Source organism: Molossus molossus, unplaced genomic scaffold, assembly GCF_014108415.1.
Source record: "Molossus molossus isolate mMolMol1 unplaced genomic scaffold, mMolMol1.p scaffold_m16_p_8, whole genome shotgun sequence".
In the NCBI taxonomy this organism is placed as follows: Eukaryota; Metazoa; Chordata; class Mammalia; order Chiroptera; family Molossidae; genus Molossus; species Molossus molossus.
In genome coordinates this window covers 63,411,498-63,435,001 of record NW_023425402.1, presented here as the reverse complement: position 1 = coordinate 63,435,001, position 23,504 = coordinate 63,411,498, and the positions used below count along the sequence as shown (strand labels likewise).

At 39.6% G+C, this 23,504-nt stretch overlaps 1 protein-coding gene and 1 pseudogene across 2 annotated transcripts in view; one reads left to right on the top strand and one right to left on the bottom strand.

The window, feature by feature from the left end:
• Positions 1 to 3,593: 3,593 nt before the first annotated feature.
• RRAGD (Ras related GTP binding D) overlaps positions 3,594 to 23,504 on the bottom strand; it is a 42,000-nt gene continuing 22,089 nt past the window's right edge. Inside the window, exons 3-7 of one of the 2 annotated variants that reach the window (XM_036248823.1) lie at positions 21,179 to 21,378; positions 19,594 to 19,708; positions 18,743 to 18,885; positions 11,935 to 12,083; positions 3,594 to 6,852 (exon numbers count right to left, since the gene is read on the bottom strand). In XM_036248823.1, the coding sequence (XP_036104716.1) occupies positions 6,701 to 6,852; positions 11,935 to 12,083; positions 18,743 to 18,885; positions 19,594 to 19,708; positions 21,179 to 21,378 (759 nt within the window). In that variant the 3' untranslated portion in view covers positions 3,594 to 6,700. The remainder of the gene's footprint in view (positions 6,853 to 11,934; positions 12,084 to 18,742; positions 18,886 to 19,593; positions 19,709 to 21,178; positions 21,379 to 23,504) is intronic. The other variant, XM_036248822.1, reaches the window with a different exon arrangement.
• Positions 20,531 to 20,631, top strand: LOC118622073 (annotated as a pseudogene).

The window sequence follows — 23,504 nt, the reverse complement described above, 5'->3', positions numbered from 1 at the left end:
GCTCAGTGGATTGAGCATTGTCCTATGGATTGAGAGGTCCAGGTGTGATTTCCTGTCAGGGCACATGCCTGGGTTGCAGGCTTGATCCCCAGTAGGGGATGTGCAGGAGGCAGCCTGTTGATGTTCCTCTCTCACATTGATGTTTCTCTCTCTCTCTCTCTCTCCCTTCCTTTCGCTAAAAAATCAATAAAAACACACCCAAAAAATAAAAATAAAAAAAACATGAGAGAAATACTAGAATGCATTGTGTGCAGAAAGGATAGTACTTCATGAAGTTTTTAAAAAGTAGTATTTACAGCCCTGGCTGGTTTGGCTCAGCGGTTAGAGCTTAGGCCCAAGGACCAGAGAGACCCGGGTTTGGTTCCCGCTAAGGGCACGTACCTTGGTTGCAGTTTGTCCCCGCCCCTATTGGGGTTGTGAAGGTGGCAACCAGTCGATGTGTCTCTCTCACATCGATGTTTCTCACTCTCTTCCCCCTTCTCTCCTTCTCGCTCTATCTGAAGATAAATGCAAAAATGTCCTTGGGTAAGGATAAAAAAAAAAAGTAGTATTTATAAATATGAGTGTGTGATCGTTTGCAATGTGAATTGTGGTTATTGTGGCTCACAACAAAAAGTTTCAAATACACTTCATAAAGGGTTAACTCTGACAGTTCAGTCCCAGGGCAGTTTTAATCATATCATTCAGACATTGCTTAAGTTCACATGGTCATTCTGTTGGTTTCTTTTTAATAATTTATTTTTTCAAGATCAAATACTGAGGACCAGACTCCATCTCAGCTTTAACTGAGAAATCACTTATTGAAATAAAAAACATAATATTCTACAAAGAAAGACCACTGATTTACTGGGCCAGTATTAAAGGGTCTTATTATGGATTATTTATTTATTTATTTCTAATAATTTTATATGTGATTTAAATTTGCTTGTTTTTATAGAATTGAATTGTTCCTTGGAATAACATGACACAATTTAAAGTATCTTTAAAATTATGATAGGGACCATTAAAGCCTATGTTTTCACTTTATCATGACTAGTATTTAAAAAAATCCTGCAGATGCTGGTGGTACAACTGAAATAAGATTACTGCCTGAACTTTACATGAATTCGTGAGAAAACAGCTATTCCTGAGGACCTGCGAGGCCAAGTTTGGCACATTTTAAAGTATCATTCAACCTTTCAAAGTTCTAAGTGGCCTAAAAGAAGCTCTGCATCAGTCTTGTATTCCATAGTCTTAGAAAGTCAAATGGCTATAAAAGGTAGTTAAACAGGGATTCCTCTCACGTCTGCTGCTGCTGCTCGTGTCAACACAGGAGAACACAAACATCTACCTTCGGCAGCTCTCTAGTTCCCGGGGGCAAACAGACTGAAAAGAGGAGTAACAGTAAAATAAACTTTTATTAAATCCAATTCTGGAAATGATATGCATAAGTTAACAAAGTATGAACATTTAAATAACTGACATTTGAAACACACTTTCTAGCCAAGGCTGTGGCAAAGGTTAAGTTGTGAACTTGAGTTGGTACTGTAATATATGCAAATACAATTGGCACCAGGTGCCATCTGTATACATTTTTTTAAAAACTCACACTTTTAACATAATTTACCTCTTAATCATAAGGGAAGGCATTGCAATAAACATTTCTACTTTCTCAGCCTACTTCTTATGATATATTTAGTCTTACTGTAAATTGATATTAAATATAGGTATTGATCTGCTACTGGTTGAACAACTCATCCTCTCAGATGCTGGTTATGGCTATCCATGGTCTCTGATGGAGAGCGGTCAAGTCCTATAGAACCATTGTGAAAATTGACACCTATAAGGGCCTATCTAAAGTTAGAGTAGTTTGTTATTTTTAGATATTAAAATCCTTCCATCTCCAGTATCTGCCTTTTAGCTATTTTACTAAACACAATCAATGTCTGGTATATAATAGCATTCCTCTCAATAACTGTTGAATGAAAGGAAATTATAATTTCTCTCAGAAAATGACTGACAAAGGAACCCAAATTCATGGTTCTTCTTATTTACCTCACCATGTGGGCATGCGGGTCCAACTCTGTTAAGGGAAGATGAACCACGGCCGGAGAGGGAGAAATGGACCGGGCAGACAGCATCTTGCAAATTCTTTTAAGGACTGTGACTGATATCTATAATGAAGAGATAGGAAGGGTGTTAAGCAAGTGAAATGGTCAGAATTGCGGAGGTGTAGAAAGATCATTCTGCATCTTGTGTAGAGAATGTATGGATGGGTGGATGAGGCAGAGACAGTTAAGAGTCTATTGAGATCCAAATAAGAGGAGATGGAGGTCTAAACCAGGATAGCGGCAGAAGAGATGGAGAGGAGATTCAATGGAGGTTTGTAAGGCTGAGCTGAAAGGAGAGGTGATTGATTGGAAGAGGTGAGCAGGAAGCAGGAGTCAAGAATGAGGACCCAGTTTCTAGCAGGGACGCAGGGAGGATAGTTATGCCATCACAGGAGATTTAGCGAGAAAGAGGCCAGTTTGATTTTGGACATGTTGGATTTGAGGCTTCTCTTCCAGAAGAGTCCAACAGAGGTATGCTAGGGGCAGTTTTGAAATACAGGTCTGAAGGATTAGGAGTGAAATGTTATCTTTTTGAACTTTAATCCAGACCAGTATTTTATGTTCTATAAATTATAGTTACATATATATTAAATAGACAAGGGTTGAATACAGCCTAGATCAACAGTTTATTCTCTCTTGATTTTCTTAGAAAACCGAATGGCTATGAAATGTATTTCATTTTTCTTCTGATATGTAAACACTCTGTTAATGTTATTTTTGGCAATAGAGTTCTTGACTGGATCAGGGAGAAAAACGTAATATTTGTTGATTTTCATCTGAGTGAAGCAAATTTAGAAGACTGCTCCTACTGATTCTCATGTAAGAAAAGGTATTTTAAATATCTCAGCCTTCATAAACCTATGCAACAGTAAATCCTAAACTTTAAGTCACCCTTCTCATATTTGTGAAAGGAAGCATTTAAGGGGACAATTGATGAGGCTGCTTAGAGTAGTAGCCAAGAGCGGACTCTTAAGTCAGACTCCGGACCTTGTGTCTTACTAGTAATATGATCTTGACCAAATTATTTAATCTCTTTGGACTCAGTTACCTCATCTGTAAAATAGGAGTGATAAGAGTACCTACCCTTGGATCTATGAGAATAAGTTATGTAAACACACATAAGAGCAGTATGTGGCACACGATGTGTACTCAATATCTATTATTATTAAATAATTGTTAAAGAGAATGTTTTCTTTCTCCTAAATGCAACATCATCACTGATTAAATATCCTGGAATTATTTCAGATCAGGTTTTCCATCAGAAACAGGATTTCATATATAAGATATAACATCTAATGCGAGCCCTCTCTGAGAACTCTGTAAAAGGCATTACAGAGTGGAATCTTCCTAAGCAAGTAAGGAGCGCTAAGATGGACTGTTAGCGCATTTCCAGATGTCTAGGGATGAGGGCCAGAGCAGCAGGATTAATATCTGAAGTTTACTGAAATAACAGTTCTATAGTCCAAACAGGTATGTCACCATCAACAATAGAGAAGAGGATTTAAAATAATAAAAAGTAAAAGTACAAATCCATAAATAAATAAGTGATTTATCCTCATTTCCACAAAATGAAAGCTGGTTAATCAGGATGAATACGTATTTTACTAAAGGGACCAAACAGAGCCAATAAAGCAGTAATATGCGTGTATGGTAAACAATCTCACAAATATGAAAGACCATACTTCCTTTTCACCAAAGTGACCAGTCTGCTTCCTGAAAGATTAATTATGAGTATGCTTACCATATCATGAGTGTATGACACAAGCTTTTCAATTGGCAGTTAACATTTGTGAAAGCAATAGTTTAACAATGGTTATAAATGACGAACCGCTTAAAGTAAAACTTAATACTATACTCAATTATAAATTACACCCAGTCCATATAAGTTGAATGCATACCATACTTTAATAATCAAGACAGTTGACTGTTTTTCTGGAGTATATTTCAAACAGTTAGCATATAACCCGTATATAACAATATTGCTGTTTTTAGTCATTTTATATTTAAGGGTTCAAAATATATTATGTTCACAAAATAACACTGTCAGTGAATGTCAACAGTTTTTATTTATATTCCTTCAAAAACACTCTACCCTGGTCGTACACACAAACTACATAACTGAAAATAACCGAAGATGATAAGTAATTCAGAGTCTCACCTCCACACAGAAGTTCTAATTGCCCTAGAAACCTGTAGCTCAAGTTCTCAACCTCTGAAAATGAGCAAACATGTTCTAGAGCTGTAGCCAGATATTTGGGCTTTGTATTAATAGCATTGGATTTGAGACCTAAATGTGGCCATAGACGTCACAGTAAGCTAAGTCCCATATCAAAAATAAAATGCAAAAGGAATTGAGAGGTTGTGATTTCAATGGCACAAACTTCGAAAACTGAACGCTTAGACATAACTCCTACATCTCTTTATGTAAGAATTTGTTGCCATGCTTACAGGTCTGAGGCAGTAATCTATATATTAGTGTGTGATTATTCAAAGAGTGTACTGAGTACCATGAACTTGGGTCCTTATGCTGCAGTATTAATTTTGCTGTTCCCCCAAAGAATCCTTTGCTTATGAAGTAAATAGGCTCTTAAGGCACATTTTAACAAAAAACCCATCATACTCAGCTCAAAAATGGAAGCTCCTTCTGGTTACAATAACATACGTTTATATATATATAAGTAATGTGTGATTTATCAGATAGGCAAATGTCTCTATCTTGAGGATAAAGTCACATTAGAAAAGCAATTATTTTTGTGTTTGCTCAAAAAAGCATTATGTAAAAATTATTAAAGAATTAGATCTATAAGAATAGCCCACCCATACCAGACCTGTTGGCAAAGGTCCAACAGAGTATAGGTCTGAACATTAGAGAAGACTTCTCTGGAACCCTGCGTTCCTGCTCACCCAGGTTTCTGAGCAAAAATTATGAGGGGGGTTGGGGGTCCTTCATGCTTTTTAGAAATTTTCTTCCAAAATGCACAGCCTCTTGGGAGAGCTGAAACCTTAAACCCCAATCAGCTACCATTTTAAACTGCAGTTACTAGACTCAAAGGAATGGGACTTGGAGAGAGGAAGGAGAGAGGACAGAAAAAAGTCTCAAATAGAAGTGGGATTATTTCAAGGACAAGTTGCTTTAGGAACTTGATACATTTTGCTAGGAGCAGCTTTGATATCCCTATGAGCCTCTGCTAAAAGAAAAAAATATATATATATTTTCTAATACCCACAAGCATGCCTTAGGCACTGACCCTTGGGATGGATCTAGAATGATCTACTTGGAATGGTTTGGGATGGGGATAGATTTAGGAGTCTCCTAACTTGCTACTAAAGTAAACATAAGAGAAAGAATTTCATGGAAACAAATATATAGCTAACTGTAATGCCTCCTCTGGCCATTCTCTTGCCATTGACCTTGAGGGGTTTTCAGGATAACTTTTCAGCTGTGCAGCGCTCTGCTGGCAAGCTGAGCTCTAGTTCAATCATAAGGTGGGAATAGGCAGAGTCTACAAGGTACGCCGTCACAGATGAGAAAGACACTCAGAGGTGACAAATGTGCCCAACAGGATTCCGCTCTATGGCAGAGATCTGAGACATTCTCTGTGATCATGGAGCAGTAATAACAGCTGGTCCTAAATAAACATTTCCAATGTTGCACAATAACAGGTCCATTTCACAGGGACCAAACATACAGACTTGTGTATATATTTTCATATCTGCAGTTGCCAATCACCTACATTTGGGAAATCACGTGTCCTCTGATGTTACTTTAGCCTGGGTGGCAGGTACAAAAAAACCTCCAGAATCCCTGCACTTCAATGACATTCTTTATTTGTCTCCAGTGATCGGCATCGTTTTGGAAGTCTGGTCCCAAAGGTTCTAAAGCACAGTAACACAGCAAAAAGAAACCACCTGTCTGTATAAAACGCAGATAGAGAAGTGTGCTGAGGTAAAGAACTTCGTAGAAACTGTGGAATAGGGAAGCACTGCCATAGCCATAGAAATGTTTAGATAAGTTCGGTGCTAATATTATTCATCAAAACTCCTGTTTGTATTAGTTATAAACAAGGGACAGTGCTTCTTGCTCCTGCAGCTTGCTGCCCCAATCTGTTCCATTGCCACTAAAAAATGACTTTTTTCTCAACAATTGGTAGCAAAGATTCCCAAATGTATAAAAATTCATTGCTGATGCATTACATTTTGATTAATTTCTGATTGCCATATAGCTAAGAACTACCATATGCATGTCCTTCACACCAAGTACAGAAAAGGCTTAGAAAAGTTATTTTATCAAAGTTTAGTTCAATGAAAAAGTGCAAAATATATACAGTTCCTGGCAGTTCTCACACAGGATTTTTCTGACTACAGACCATAAAAGTTTACATTTGTGTCATAAAATTACAGTGGATTTAACTTCATTGTTAATATACAAGTTTTTGCTTCAAAGTGCTTGCTTTATTTAAAAAAAGAAAACATCAAGAGGGTTGCAGGAATTATGTTTTTACAACAAATTTATGTTATGTGTCCCAGTTTCCTTCTTCTTCCTTTAGTGCAACACAGTGCAGCAGCCAGACTGAAAGGTCTGATTTCAAAAGCTGTTCCTGAAACCTCCCCTACAGCAGCACTCTCGGGTTTCCATTGGGGGTGGCTCCTTTTTTCTTCTGCAGCCGATTTTGAACCTTTCGTGATTTCACCACTTTCATTCTTACCTCAAAAACTTCATGGATGGCCTTCCGGAAGCAATGAAAATTATAGTCAATAAGCCCTGGAGATGAAAACAAAAATATTTAGAAATGTCACAGAAATAATCTCCATCTTTTCATGTTGGCCATGGCAAGGATTAACCAGCAGGGGGCAGCAGAGGAGCGGCCTTAACATAAGGGCCACAGACTGCCCTAGGAGGTCTGCAGCTGGTTATCAGGAATTACATGCAAAGTTTTGTGAATGTATATTTTTCCCTAGGAAAAGTTTCCAGAGTATATACTACATTTTCAAAGGTATCTATAACCCAAAACATTTGAAGAACCAAGTGAGCAAAACTTCTGACTTTTCAGAATTAAAGATTTTTTACAATAAAGATATATATATATCTTCAATGAAATATTTGTTTTGTTTTGTTTTTTAATCCTCACCCGAGGACATTTTTTCATTTTTTGTTCAGGTAGAGTGGGAGGGAGAGAGAGGAACAGAGAGAGAGAGAGAAACATCGATGTGAAAGGAACACATCGAGTGGCTGCCACCTGCACGACCAACCAGGGCCGGGGACAAACTGCAACCGAGGTACGTGCCCTTAGTGGGAACCGAACCCGGGTCTCTCAGGACCGCAGGCCGACGCTCTACCGCTGAGCCAAACCAGCCAGGGCTTCAATGAAATATTTATTAATTACTTTTCTCCAAAAGGCATTATTAAATTGACTCTTTGTGGAGGTAGACCCTGACTTGGAGTGTGGCTGAGGTATCAAAGCCACAGTATCAATCAATATTTACTGGATATATATTATATTTAAACCATTGTCATAAGCCCTGGGGAAAGCCAAGTCCCTGATTTTAGAATAGTAGCAGTCACCTCAGGTCAACTCAAGCTCAGGAATTCAATGACACTCAGTTCTTTTTTTAATCCTCACCCGAGGACATTGTTTGTTTGTTTATCTTCAGATAGAGCGGGAGGGAAAGAGGGAGGAAGAGGGAGAGAGAAACATCAATGTGAGAGACACACTGAGTGGTTGCCACCCGCATGACCCCAACAGGGGCCGGGGACAAACTGCAACCAAGATACGCGCCCTTAGCGGGAACCGAACCCGGGACTCTCTGGTCCATGGGCCAACGCTCTAACTGCTGAGCCAAACTGCCTAGGGCGACACTCAGTTCTTCAATATCATGTAAACTTTAAATGGAGAAATAGTAGGGGAGAATCTTCTTGTATTTTCAGAAATTAATTCATAGTACAATAATAAAAGATAATCCAAAGTCTTGAGTGTATTTTTCATCATCATTAGTTTGTTAGTATTGAGCCCAACCTTATATTTATACCAATTAAGATAAGCAGTTGGTTCTATTTACTATCTTTGCACTTTTTTTTTCTTCTTTATTGCGTTTAGAGAGGGAGAGGGAGAGAGAGAGATGGACACATTGATGAGAGAGAACATTGATTGGCCTCCTCCTGTATGCCCCCCACTGAGGATCTGGCCTACAACCTGGGCTTGTGCCCTGACTGGGAACCGAACCGGTGACCTCTTGGTGCATGGGTCGACGCTCAACTACTGAGCCACACCAGCCAGGCAACTGTCTTTAAACGTATTAAAACAACTAGCCCAACCATTATTTCCATCCACTCGGGTGATGTTTCCAGAAACCCAAAGAAAGAACTGAGATTCCAGCCAAGGAGTGAAATTCTTCAAACTAGTCATACAACTAACTGCAAGTGAGCCAGAGGCCGCCTCAGCTTCCGGAGCAGGAAACCCTGACTGACCTCTGCTGCGTCTGCAGTGGATGGTGACCACACGTGCAGAAAGAAAAAGACTAATGAGGCAATAAGGCATAAATAAGAAACAAGGAGCAAAGGAGTGATCTTACTTAGTGGGAATTTGGAAATGAGATGTGAGAACCACCTTACAATTCTCTGCCTATCATACATGCAAACAACTGCTTTACGAAGGAAGCTTAGCTTGACCGGTTCAACGAGAAGAGTGAATCAAACACTCAGCCTGGGAAATGTCAGACATTCTATTGATAGTTTTTGACAAATCTTAACTTATTTATCTTCGCACATTTTTACATGTGAAAAAAATAAAAAACAGTAATCTTGCTGCACTTAAAGTTTTAAAAGTAAAAATGTAAAAATTCACAACTGAGGTTTTTAAAGGAAGTAAACATTCATAAAAAGAGTCTGCTATTTATTTTAACCCTTTTATTAAAGGCAGTTGAAAATACAAGACATGAACAGAACAGAGACTAGCTTCACCACCAAAAACAGCTATGACGGTCCCACATTCCTCTCTAGTCCAGTGGTTAACAACCCTAGCTGCACATTAAAAACATCCAAGGAAGTTCAAAACAATGAACAAACCTCAGGCCCCCCTCCCAGGAATTCCATTCTAATTATATGGAGGAGGACCCAGATGTCCGTATGTTTTAACCACTTCCCATCCCAAGGTGCCTACAATGTGCAGCTAAGGCTGAGAGTCGTGCATCTGCTTTCAGTTCTCTCCCTTCTGCAAAGTAATCACAGAGATCATTAATGAAACCTCAAAAGACAAACATGAAGAAAAGCTCATCACCAAGTGTTGATTATCAGCACCAATAGGACTCAGCAATATGATATTCAAGCAACAAAACAAATCAAACCACTCCATGCATTTACATGCATAGGTTCTTTTTATTTATTATTTTTGTATCCTCACCCAAGGATATTTTTCCATGTATCTTCAGACAGAGTGGGAGAAAGGGGGAGAGAGAGAAACATCGATGTGAGAGACACATCAACTGGCTGCCTCCCGCACGACCCCGACCAGAGCCAGGGACAAACTGCAACCAAGGTACATGCCCTTGACTGGACTCGAACTCGTGACTCATTGGTCCATGGGCCGATGCTCTAACCACTAAGTGAAACTGGCCAGGGCACATAGGTTCTTTTTTTTTTCCCCCTAAATATTTTTTATTGATTTTTAGAGAGAGAAGGGAGAGGGAAAGAGATAAAAACATCGATGAGAGAGAACATCGACTGGCTGCCTCCTGCATGCCCCCAACTAGGGATCAGGCCCACAACTTGGGCATTTGCCCTGACCAGGAATCAAACCGGCGACTTCTTGATGCATGGGTCGACACTCAACTACTGAGCCACACTGGTCAGGCACATAAGTTCTTTTAAAAGACAACTTACCTAATAGGGTAACCAACTCATCCAGTTAACCCAGTTTCAGCACTAGAAGTCTACTGTACCATGAACCCCCTCTGTCCCAGACAAATGGAGATAGTTTGTCATTCTAAAAAGTACACAACTTTAACATGATGGATTTACACCTAGTCTGCTTATTTACATTTATTAGTTATGACATTAAAACTGGAAGACCCTACCTTAGCTAAATCAACATCAGAGTCACCATCAGTAAGACATACAAACAGGCTTAGAGAGACAGAGAGAAACATTGATCAGTTGCCTTCCATACATGCTCTGACTGGGAATCAAACCAGCAACCCAGATATGTGCCCTGACCTGGAATTGAACGGGTAACCTTTCGGTGTACAGGACGATACCCAACCAACTGAACCACTCCAGCCTGGCTTACCAGTTTTCAATGATTAATTTTTAATGCTAATACCCAATATTGAAAATACAGCAAAATTGTCACACTCATATTCTCTCAGTAGCATAAACCCAAAGTTTTTGTAAAGGACACTTTGGTAATAATGCATTAGAAGCCACCAAAACATGCCTACCCTTTGATCTAAGTAATTTCAAATGGAAGTTTTTCCTGAGGAAAATAACCAAAGATGTACACAAATATTTAGTGCAAAGAAGGGCATCATAGATTATTTATAACATCAAAATCTAATATAAATTCCTAACAATAGAAGAAACTAATACAACCATTAAAACGATGTAGTAAAAAAGATTTAGTAAACTAGAAAGATGTCAGTAATAATTTAAGTGACGGTTATAAAGTATTATGATCATACAATCTCATTTATATAGATAAGTTATATATGAAAAAGGCTGGAAAGTTATACAGAATATGTTAATAGTATCTGAGTGAGAAGCTTATCAATAATTATTTCTTTTTTGCTTATTTGTTATTTCTAAATTTTCTAAATGAATCTATTATTTTTGTAATGAAAAATAAAAATCTAAATTATGTTTTCATGCTCAATAAATTAAAAAATATGTCATGATATAAATAAGTGAAAACAACAGGATATAAAACTAAATAGACAACCTGGCCCCACTTTTGTTGGAAGGAAGAAGGAAAGAAGAGATGAAGGAAGAGAGGAAGGGAAGATGAGACGAGAAAGGGAGGGAGGAGAGGAGAAGAGAAAGAAAGCAAATTTCAGAAATTTAACATGGGTTTTAGCTCTAGATGATAAACTTGAGCGTTTTGTTATTTATACTTTTCTAAATTTTCAAAGTATTTTATAATGAACATGTATTGCTTTATAAGGGGAAAAAGGCTAATTCAGTAAATGTTACTATGGACACTTTGTTGAGAATTTTTTTTTACCCAACAAACGGGTAACTCATACCCCAGGTAACAGCAAAAATCCCTAGGTGCAGCAGTAAGGTGGCATTTCCCAGTTTAGGCAGCAGGGGGGAAATGAGTATCTTCATGAGGGTAACTGCTTTGGTTTTGAAATAACACTAAAAAGATATTTGGTGATGTTATTAAGTATAGTTATGTCTTCCCTTTTCGGAATCATGATGCCATCCCTCTGTTTTGAGGACTAAAGAATATACAGAGGCAGAACAGAAGTTAAACACTGTCCTGCGTAAATGTTGTGTGAGTTCCCTCCTTTACATGGGAGCAGAAGTGGTCACATGCCCCTAAAGCCTTCTAGAGGTGTGGACCGGGAGGGGGGCCCTCCCCTTAGTGAGAAACATTACAGCTTGGCAACACCCCAGCTAGCTTCACCCCCAGAAAAGCTAAGGCCCCTGGGAAGATGGTTGCTTCCATTTGCACCTCACTGCAGCGTCCACCAGAGGGCAGGCTGGGTCCCGGATCCAGGAGCCAAGGCGCCCAGGACTCAGTCTGCAAGCTTCAAGAGGCATGCGGCTCCCCCACCCACATCCGACAGGCATCAAGGCAGTATTAGTCTGAATGGAAATGCTTCATTTAAATCACACGCAAAAAGTTACCTTTTCTCTCAAAGCTTTCCTCTCTGACAAAGCAAACAAGAGCCAGGAACTTTGTCACCTCTTTTAAATAAAGAACTGTGGTATTATTCAGCTTTATAATGGCTGTTGATTCCTTGTCATAGGGGGTTCCTGCTCCATCTTCTTTGAGACTAAATGGGGACAGAAACCAAAACACATTTGACCATTGAGAAAGAACTACAAATTGTAACCTGGCAACAAAGACCAGTTTTAACACAGAATGATAATGACAAGTAGTTTACGCTTACAGTGCCTTTCAGCTAAAGATCTCAGAAACACACAATCACAAGAATGTACAAAGTGCCTGACATTCACTTTCCTACTGACACAGTGAGTGGCTGTTGCGGCAGCTGGGCACCTCTCCAGGCACCTGAGGAACACAGGTGAGGGTCGGTGATTAGCTCCCCTCCCCTCCACGGCCTGCAAGGGCTTCTCGTTTGCTCATGGTTGAATAACCAGGCTGTCAAAGGCATGGTCTGATGGAAGACCAAGAAGGACTAAAGAACTGCTCCAAAGTAAAGAAGCCTAAAGACACATGGCAGCCAAATGCTGAACTGGATGCTGGATTGGGGCGGGGGAGAGGGGGACGGCGATATAAAAGGTAGAAGTGGGACCACTGGTAAAATTTGAATATGTACTATATATTAGATAATCCAGTGATGGAGCCATGTTAAATATGCTTACTTGGATAATTAAAGTGTGGTCCTGTAAAAGAACGTCCTTGTTCCTAAGAGAGAGATGCTCAGGTAACTAGGATCAAAGAATCATGATATCTGCAACTTACTCCCAAGTAGTTCAGAACAAACAAACAATATGGAATAGAAAGAGAGTGATACTGAATTATGATAAAAATTGGTGAATCCCAGTAAAGGATATATAGGAATTCAGTGTACTATCCTTGCATATTTTCTGTAGGTTTAAAATCTTTTAAAATAAAAAGGTAAATAGATTGGTCTATATTTTTTGCTTTATTTTTATTTTTTTTATTGAATTTACTGGAGTGACATTGGTTAATAAAATTATACAGATTTCAGGTATATAATTTTACATCACCTGTGTATTATACTGTGTGCTCACCACCTCAAGTCAAGTCTCCTTCCTTCACCATTTATCTATCTCCCTTATGCCCTTCTACCTCCTCCCATCCCCTTTCCCTTCCAGGAATCACCATGCTGTTATCTGTGTCTATGAGGTTTTGGGGGTTTTTACTGTTGTTTTTTTGTTTTTCTTAGTCCTTACACCTTTACACTCAGCCCACAACTCCACTTCACTCTGACGCTGTCAGTCTATTCTCTACCTATGAGTCTGTTCCTACTTTGTTGTTTATTTTGTTCATTGGACTCCACATATGAGTGAAATCAAATGGTACTTGTCTTTCTCTGACTGGCTTATTTCACTTGGCTGCAGACACAGATGACTTGGGTTTGAATCCCAGCTTACTTATTATGTGAACTTGGGCAAGTTAGCAACTTCTTTGAACCTCAGTTTTCTCATCTGTATACTAACAATAATGATTTCAAAGTTTCCTAATGTAATGAATAATATATATATATCACTGAGCATAATGCTGAGATGATGTAAAATGCATAATGATGGAGAAACATCTGTAACAAAAATTAATTAATAAAAAAAATAAAATAAAATAAAATAAAACGCATAATGAATGTTAACTGCTATTATCATCATTATGACCTTGTGTGGAAGAAACAAAATTTCCTCTACCCTCAAGGTTCTCCTGACTGGTCTAATAAATAAACATGAGACAGCCCTGGCCATTTTGCTCAGCGGTTAGAGCATCAGCCCACAGACAGAGAGTCCCAGGTTCGGTTCCCACTAAGGGCATGTACCTCGGTTGCGGTTTGTCCTCAGCCCCAGTTGGGGTTGTGTGGGTGGTAACCACTCGATGTGTCTCTCACATTGCTGTTCCTCTCTCTCTTCCTCCCTCTCTCCCTCCTGCTCTATCTGAAGATAAATGCAACAATGTCCTCGGGTGAGGATAAAAAAACTAATAAAAATTTTAAAATAAACAAAAATGAGACAGATATGCAAGAGAAAATAACCAAATGTAATACATATGTAGTATGGGAACCTTGCATACATGAGAGTCAGAGTCCCCACATGCAGGAGAGGTTCAGAGACAGAAAGGGGGATCCAGGTATATAGAACATTCTGAGCTAGGGATGAGGTAATACACCTTATGGGCTTCAAAGGGTCATTGCAGGATGATAAGAACAGATGTTTAGTAAATAAAAGTTTTTGCCCTGGCCGGTTTGGCTCAGCGGTTGGAGCGTTGGCCTGCGGACCAGCGTTCCGGATTCAGTTCCCGCTAAGGGCACGTACCTCAGTTGCAGTTTGGCCCTGGCCCTGGTTGGGGTCGTGTGGGTGGCAGCCAACGATGTGTCTCTCTTAAGTCGATGTTTCTCTCTCTCTTCCTCCCCTCCCGCTCTATCTGAAGATAAATGCACACACAAAAAAGTCCTCGGGTGAGGATAAAAAAAAATTAAGTTTTATTTGCCATATAGGTGGGTAGAAAGGTTAGCATTGATAATCTTTTATTATATGCAAGGTCCCTAATTCAAGTTCTTCTAGGTAGTTAAGGGAGGGGTAGAAGTTTCTCTTGAGCCTGAGGCTAACGTTGCCTTTAGCTCAAAAACAACCAGGAAAGGTCATGGATTCCTGGTCAAGGCACATATCCAGGTTGCAGATTCCACCCCTGATCGGGTGGTTCAGGAAGCAGCAGACTGAGGTTTCTCTCTCACATCGGTGTATCGATGTTTCTCTCTTTCTCTCCCTTTCCCTTCCTCTCTAAAAATTTCAATAAAAAATATATATATTAAAAAAATCTGTATACGACAGGGGCATAGCTTGGGGTGACTAATTCTAAATCCCCTAGCCTTAATGATTGAAATTGGACCCTCTGAAACACTGATGTAATCAAAGAGTTACGTATCCTTTCTTCATGGGCAAAGGAGCACTTCCCTGTACCTCTTCCCCTTATTTGAAACCGTGTTTACATTTTCTGATTAATGTTGCTTCCAAAGCTTATAAATAATTGACCAGAAACCTGACTTAATTGGAATTGTGCTAACTAAGCCTTATTAATACAGCATAATAATTCAGCTGCTGCTAAACCTTGTCACCTGTGCACAGTAACAGCCAGCACCGACTGAACATGTACTCTGCCATGACACCGTTCTTAGTTCTCACCATGCATTACACTGTGTGGTGCAAGAGTTCTCTCAGGTAGGTACTGAGGAACTGAGGTTGGGGAAAATAAGATAACTTGGTCAAAGCTGATGGTGGGGTACAGCCAGGACCTCAAAGTCATCTGACTAATTTTAGAGTTAGTGCTTTTAATCTCATAAATGTCACAGGGAGGGGGGGATGACAAACCAGATTAAATAAAAATACCTGAATTATAGAGTACTTAAAAGGAAATGTAGACCCTGGCTGGTTTGGCTCAGCGGTTAGAGCGTCGGCCTGTGGACCCGGAGAGTCCCTGGTTGGGTTCCTGCTAAGGGCACGGTCCTCAGCTGCAGTTTGTCCCCGGCCCCAGTTGAGATTGTGTGGGTGGCAACCAGTCGATGTGTCTCTCATGTCGATGTTTCTCTCTCTCTCTTCCTCCATCTCTCCCTCCCGCTCTATCTGAAGATAAATGCAAAAATGTCCTTGGGTGTGGATAAAAAAAATTTAAAAAAAGGAAATGTAAGTTTTTAGTTTTGAGAGTATTTTTAAAAATATACTTAATGATTTTTTTTTTTTTAAGAGAGAGGAAGGGAGAGGGAGAAACATCAATGAGAGAGAACCACTGATTGGCTGCCTCCTGAAAGTCAGCAACATGGGCATGTGCCCTCATTGGGAATCAAACCAGTGACCTCTTGGTACATGGCATGATGCTCAATCAACTGAGCCACACAGGCCAGGGAAGGTTTGAGAGTATTTTAACTGGCACATACATAGCTACTTAAAAGTAAGTTGTGGAGTTAGTTTTTTAAAAGTTAGTTTTTTATAAAATGATGCAACTCACTATAACCTATGAGAACAATAAAGAAAAAATTTAAGAAGTGTTAAATATCAGATGTTAATGATGTTTTAACAAAATTCTTAACTTTGTACTATTTTTAAATACTGTTTTCCTAGACTAAATTTCTCTTGCTTATAAAGTAATGTTCTGAGAATAAAGTGAAACATTTAAAAATTGTAACCAATGAAGAAAACTGCATTTAAAATTTCCAAGTAAATATAATGCTATGCTATGTAGACACTAAATATTGTTTTTATTACAGAGAAAAATTCTTAAGTGATAATGTTAAGTGAAAAAAGCAGGATATAATATTAAATATACAAAATGATCACATTTCCTAAAAATTACACAGAAATATGAATAAAATATATAAAAATGTTAGTGATTATTTCTAGGCAATGAGATTATAGGCTATTTTAATTTTACTCTTTATACTTTTACATATTTTTTGCCATGAGCATGGATTACATTTATAATCCGAAAAAAAATAAACATTAAACAAATGGAAAAACAAAAAGAAGACCCAAAAAATTACAAGTAGAAACTGGTAAGGTTTTATGACTGCAACCACTATTTTCTTCAGATTTCCATCTACAAAGCCATAAAAACACATGGGGATGGGAGGTATTTTAAAGTGTACGTGTGTGTTGAGCTGATAGGCCTTAGCAGAAGCTCAGCTGAGATTCCTGAGCAGATGGACTGAGGCACTAGGTCACCTGCTTCTAAACCCTGCTGGTCTCCAGGGAGCAGCTGGGAACTGGCAGCCAGCCGGCTTCTTGGGCTGCAGTACACATCCCAGCCCTCCCCCCGTTCACTGGGCTGGCTCCTTGCCGGGCCAGCAGACAGTCTGGAAAACCCCAGGGCCATCTGTGACCTAGACTGGTTCTCACTGACCCTGGTAGGTTCCCAGGAACAGGGCACTCTACCCCAGAAACACAATGTGCTGGCAGGACCCAGCTACCTCCTCCCAGCCCCTCCCGCCCATGTTTGTTTAGCTGGGTAAAAGTAAGTCTGATTAACATAATTTACAGAAACAACTTACCACTTACATCTAATTACTATATGGCACAATAATGATTATGCATATCGTTAAATATGTGCCAGATTAATTGTGTTGTTCATTGTATTTGATTACCACAGCAATCTAGACTGTAATCAGGAGACATTCAGCTTCCTTGGCTATTTCAAGGTCATTCACTTAAAGTTTAAAAACATAGATTAATGTAGGTCACACTCACTTTAGGAAATAAGGTATATTTCTAAAGCCAGATGGTGCCCTGGTTGGTTTGGCTCAGTGGTTAGAACGTCAGCCTATGGACCAGAGTCCTGGGTTCGGTTCCTGCTAGGGCCATGTACCTCGGTTGCAGTTTGTCCCCGGCTCCAGTTGGGGTCGTGTGGGTGGCAACCAGTTGTGTCTCTCTCACATCGATGTTTCTCTCTCTCTCTTCCCCTCTCTCCCCCTCCTGCTCTATCTGAAGATAAATGCAAAAAAAATAAAAAGTCCTTGGGTGAGGATAAAAAAAAAACCAGATGTTTAATAATAATAGTAGTAATAATAATAGCAGCTATATTTATCCAGGATTTACCAGGTGAAACCTAATGATATTTCCTCTTCACTACAGCCCTTACTTTCCCTTTCTCATGACAGAAAGGACTGTGTTTGCACGTGTGTGTTAACAGAGTTAACAGAATCTGAACTGAGCTGGCAAAGGATTTCAGACAGTGGAGGAGAGAAGTGGCGAGACTGTCACAGAGGAGGAAGCTGCACAAAGCAGGTCACAGTGAGTAAAGAGGAGGATGAAGAAAGGCTTCAAGTCGGCAATGATTGGATGAAGATATAAATCCAACATAAACAGACAGCAACACTTTGATATCTTAAGAAGACAAACTAGTTCATATCCATTCATCCGGTATGACACCCATTCAGCAAACTTATAATTATGTGAAATTTTTTATATGTCTGGTAACACAATCAACTTTCCTCCCTCCTTGTGTACTTTATATGATTTTAAGTGTACAAAAAGTATTGCTTTCTAAGAATGTAAGACCATACTAATAAACAAGCAATGTTGTTTGCTTAGTTTTAAAATTCTCTGCTGCCCACAATAAAAGACAATCAAAAAAGATATTACTGGAGGGATCATTTCGTAACTTATATAAATGTCTAACCACTGAAATGCTGTACACCTGAAACTAATATAATATTGAATGTCTATTGTAATTGAATAATAATAAAAAATAAAATTATATTTAAAAACAACCCAGTAGTCATCTCCTGTAATGAAGAAGATAATAGAACTGTTGTTAATATGAGATATTTCTTTAGAGGTCAAGGATCCTATTAGTCTCTCCGAAATATGTAAGACATTATGATATGATGACAGATTTTCAGTAGACAAATCCCAGGAATCAGTTAGGCTTGAGTTCAAATTCTAGTTTCGTCCCTTATTGACAGTGTGAGCAAAGATTAGAAACTTAACCAGTGTGAACCTCAGTTTTCCCGTCTTTAAAGTGGGATAGTAATTCCTGCCTCATGGAATAGAGAATTAAATAATATAATGGATGCAATGAGATTATTAGCATAACACCAGGAATTTCCTCAATAATTATTTGTTATTTATTATTGAATGCTAAATGGTGTATTTAATTACAGATCTGTCACTTAAAAAAAAGTATTAAAATCAAATAAGTAAATGCAAAATGCCTCAAAGGTTATGAAAGAGAAGAATCACTTGATTGTAGCCTTTAACAATGTTTTACACTTACCCATAAATACAAGAGATGTCAATAACCACATCGATCATATCACAGCAGAGCTCATAGGTCTGCATATCTACCGGGGTACTATCAGTTGCAATATAAATTTTACTGACCACATCAAATAGAAATGCCTTTTCAATTCCAGAATTCTGAAACAAAACAAAAAGAAGATGCTGACTTAAAGCAACAGCTGATTTCAGACCAGGTCACAGTTACATAAAACTATATGCCATCCTCTATGTAAAAAATGTACAAGCAAAAGTTAAGTCACTAAGATTTTAGGTTCTTCCATTTTATTACAATTTAGACCTCATTGTCATATACTTCTTTATAATGGACTTGCATAGGAAATGAAAGTGGAATTGATTATCATAAATTATTTACTGTAGGTAAACAAGCTGAGTGGTGGCCAAGTAAAAACACTAATAAATTTAAGAAATCTGAACAAGCAAATGCAAATTGTGCAGTGAGAATTAATGTAATCACAACCAACAGGTCTGCTTCAATTAGCTGGTAGTTTATAGGACTCATTCAGCCAGCACATCATTCGGTCTTAACTGTGTGTCTTATCGCCAAACCAACTTTTATGCTCCCTACCTCTGGTAGGGCTCTGTTAACACTGAATGACTGCCTAGTTTGAATAAACACTCCAATTTACCAGAGAAGTACAAGAATTCATTTTGGGAGTTAAATTTTAAAGGACCCAAGTAAACAACCTGCAGAAGCAACCTCCAAAAGTAATACTTCAATGATCTTGAAATGCTGTAAGAGTAAGTAGAAACAAGGTAGTTTTCACTATTGCAATATTATTCTTAAATTCCGCAAATGACACAAGTAGGATGATATTATTTACTTACTGAGATAAAGATGTTTAGCAAATTCTCCAGGGTGGGGAGTTGTGGAATTAATTTCTGAACCACTTTGCTAAAAGCTTCAAATATTGAATGATCATATATGCTTGTCAGATAAAAGCTGAAAGAGGAAACAATATTTCATCACGTTTTCCCCTTGACTGAGGAAGAGACTGCTTAGGCTCTGGCCTAACACCAGTACCCTGCCTTCTGTAGCTACACTCCTCACACACGTTCTAGCCCTTCAGGATTCGAAACAGCCTTGGTTTTATAAAAACTGAATGTCTTAATACCACATGATCTCACTTATTTGTGGAATATAATGAACAAAAAAAGCTGATGAAGAAAATAGACCCAGAGACATAGAAAGGAGTACAGTTCAGACTGACAGACTTCAGAGGTGGGTGGGGGAGGGGTGATATAAACCAAAGAACTTATATGCATGTATGTGTAACCAATGGACATGAACAGTGATGCTTGGAGGGAGGGGGGCGGGATATGGAGGAGGCTGTCTTGGGGGGAAAAAGGAGAAACATCTGTAACAAAAATAATTTAATTAATAAATAAAAATTTTAAAAAACTGAACATGTCTTAACAGGTCATTCTTCCCCACCACCCAAAAAACAAGAGCTGTGCCCATTCTTATCTGCTGACTGGCTGGACAGGAAAGCTTAAAAATGCAAAAGAAAAAAAAAAAAAGCTTAAAAAAAATGCACTGTAGCCCGGCTGGTGTGGCTCAGTGGATTGAGCATCATTTCATGCACTGAAGTCACTGATTCAATTCCAGGGCAGGGCACATGCCCAGGTTTGGGGGCCAATCCCCAGTAGGGGGCATGCAGGAGACAGCCGATCAATGTTTCTCTCTCATCAATGTTTCTCTCTCTCTCTCCCTTCTTCTCTCTGAAATCAATAAAAACATATTTTTAAAAAAATGCATTGTAGGGTTCGCTTCGGCAGCACATATACTAAAACATGAAAGATACAGAGAATAGCATGCCCCTACACAAGGATGACAAGAAAATTTGTGAAGCATTCCATATTTTTTAAAAAATGCATCATGTGTGTCCATAGCAGCTTCCTTACATGCTGTGAGAAAAATGCACTACGGATCATCCGTACACATGCCTCATGGGCTGGTGACAGTTAGATTATTCATACTGAAGCATCTAAGTTTTTCATTTCCCAGTTTCTAAGATCAATGATACATGTAGCACCCCCAACCAAAATGACAGAGAAATGGTTCTCCTCTGTGAGTATTGCTATTTGAATTATCTTCAGAGTTCGATACTATCCTATTTATCAAGAACTGCAGACTGCAGCATCAGTTAACTTCCTGGGTTACACTCATGGATTCTGTGTCACGTGTTTTTCAAAGCGGGGAACCCTTAGCTTGTAAACCCCACTGCTTTCCCCAAAGATCAGAGTCAGCGCACGGAAAGCCTGCTTCCCCAAATACTGTTCCAATGTCTACAGTACAAAACGGGGTAAAAAGGTCAATCACTGCCCATGCCAAAGCACTTGTGGTGACTCTGGACCCCAAATTTGCTTTTTTCCGTTCATTACTGTGATCCTGAGGGGTTTCTGTTCTCACCTGAGGTGAATTTTTTCTAATCCAGCATCTGTGAGGTCGTCATTTGCCCTCTGATGAATATCTCTTTGGGTTTCAATTTTGTGGTCATCTGACAGACCATCCACTTTATGAATAAACACCTCGAAGTTGATGTCGGTGTTCACTTTGTAGGCCCTGGTCACTGTGAGGTGCAGCCGGGCCAGGGCTTCCATGTAATCGTCCTGGGGACAAAGCGCAGTCCTGTCAGCAGGGCGGCTCTGCCCCTCAGCCCCCACGCTGCCTCGCGTGGAGCCCTTCCCCCAGCTTCACCGTGGGATGCCTGGCAGACGGACACGGCATCTATCCCCAGGGTACCGCGCGCCCTGGCTGGTTTTGCTCAGCGGTTGGAGCGTCGGCCGTGGACTAAAGAGCCGCGGGGTCAGTTCTGGTCAAGGGCACGTACCTTGGTTGCGGTTTGGTCCCCGGCCCCGGTCGGGGTCGTGCGGGGGGCAGCCAGTCGATGTGTCTCTCTCGCATTGATCTTTCTCTTTCTCTGTCTCCCTCCCTCCCTCCTTCCCACTCTATCTGAAAAAATAAATAAATAAAAATAAAGGGTACAACATGATGTTTTGATACACATGTATGTTGTGAAATGATCCCCCCAATCTAGCACCTCACCTCACAGTTAACCATTTTTTTTCCCTCCCACATTCATTCTTAATTTGGAAATCATCTGGGTACAATCTCCAAAAATATTTTGCAAAAGCCCAATAAAGGTTGGTTTCATAGAATTCAAGTTGAAAACTTACTCTGTGAACAGAGAGATGAAAAAGAAAGGCCAGAAAACAGCGCTGGAGGTAGTTAGGACCAGCTTGACAGTCATAAAGATCAGAGCTGCAATTTGTGAATCAAAAATCCACCAAGGTCACCCAAGGCCTCCCTTGGAATACAATTCCTCCCAGATTTTCTAGTCTTTTAGTAAACTGTGATGAACAACTGGAGATGAAAACATGGTAAAGGGTCACCGGGAGGAGCCAGGAAGAAAAGACTTTAAGAACCACTGGTCTGGAGCAGCCAAACTGGGCCCACACTGTTGTTTGGAAACAGTTTTACTGGAACACAGCCACACTCGTTTGTCTACATGGTATCTATGGCTGCTTTCATGCTACAAATTTTCCTCTGTGGAAATGCCTCCGAGATGATATAACCTGTAAAGCCTAAAATATTTATCATCTGGCTCTTTACAGAAAAAGATGGCTGCCCTGGCCGGTTTGGCTCAGCAGTTAGAGCGTCAGCCTGTGGTCCAGAGAGACCCGGGTTCGGTTCCCGCTAGGGGCATGTACCTCGGTTGCAGTTTGTCCCCGGCCCTGGTTGAGTCGTGCGGGTGGAAGCCCCTAGATGTGTCCCTTTCACGTCGATGTTTCTCTCTCTCTCTCTCTCTCTCTCTCTCTCTCTCTCTCTCTTCCTCTCTCCCCCTCCCACTCTATCTGAACAAAAAATGGAAAAATGTCCTCGGGTAAAGATAGAAAAAAAAAAAAGACAGAAAAAGATCGCTGACCCATGGTCTACAATCATTGCCCCAAATAACATAATACTATTTTTTTTTCCTTCCTACAAATGAAACCTTTATAATGACACCTGTATATGCATCTCTTTGCTTAAAAAATATCAAACATTAGACACTGAAGCCCTGTGTGTGTCTCCCCCTCCTCTCAGCCCTCCCCCTCCAGAGGTGGCACTATCCCAAGCTTAGTGTTTATTCACTCACCTTTTGATACCTTACTACATACATAACTATCCTTAAACAACATACATAATTACATTGTTCTAAAATTCATAAAAATATCAAGTTACATGTATATTATGGTTTGTCTTTCTCACTCAACATTATGTCAGTGAGATTCACCTACACTGAAGTGCATAACTCCTTTTAACAGCTTTATAGAATGTCACTGTATGGCCTGGCCAGTGTGGCTCAGCAGCTGAGCATCGACCCACGCGCCAAGAGGTTACAGGTTCAATTCTGGATCAGGGCACATGCCCGAGTTGTGGGCCAAATCCTCAGTGGGGGACATGCAGAAGGCAGCCAACTGATGTTCTCTCTCACTGATGTTTCGCTCTCTCTCAAATCAATTTTAAAAATTGTTTTTTAATTTCATTATATGGATGGCCTATAATTTATCACTGTTGACAACTGTTGATAGACTTTCAGAATGTTTACAGACAAGGATAATGTTTCTAGACAATGATAATCTTTGTGTCTGTTTGTGAGTTTTGGGGGCACACCCTGAAGGCTGACCTGTTGGGTCATAGGAATGAACACCTTGAATGTGACTAGACAATATGTAAGAGTACCAGACGCTCCAGA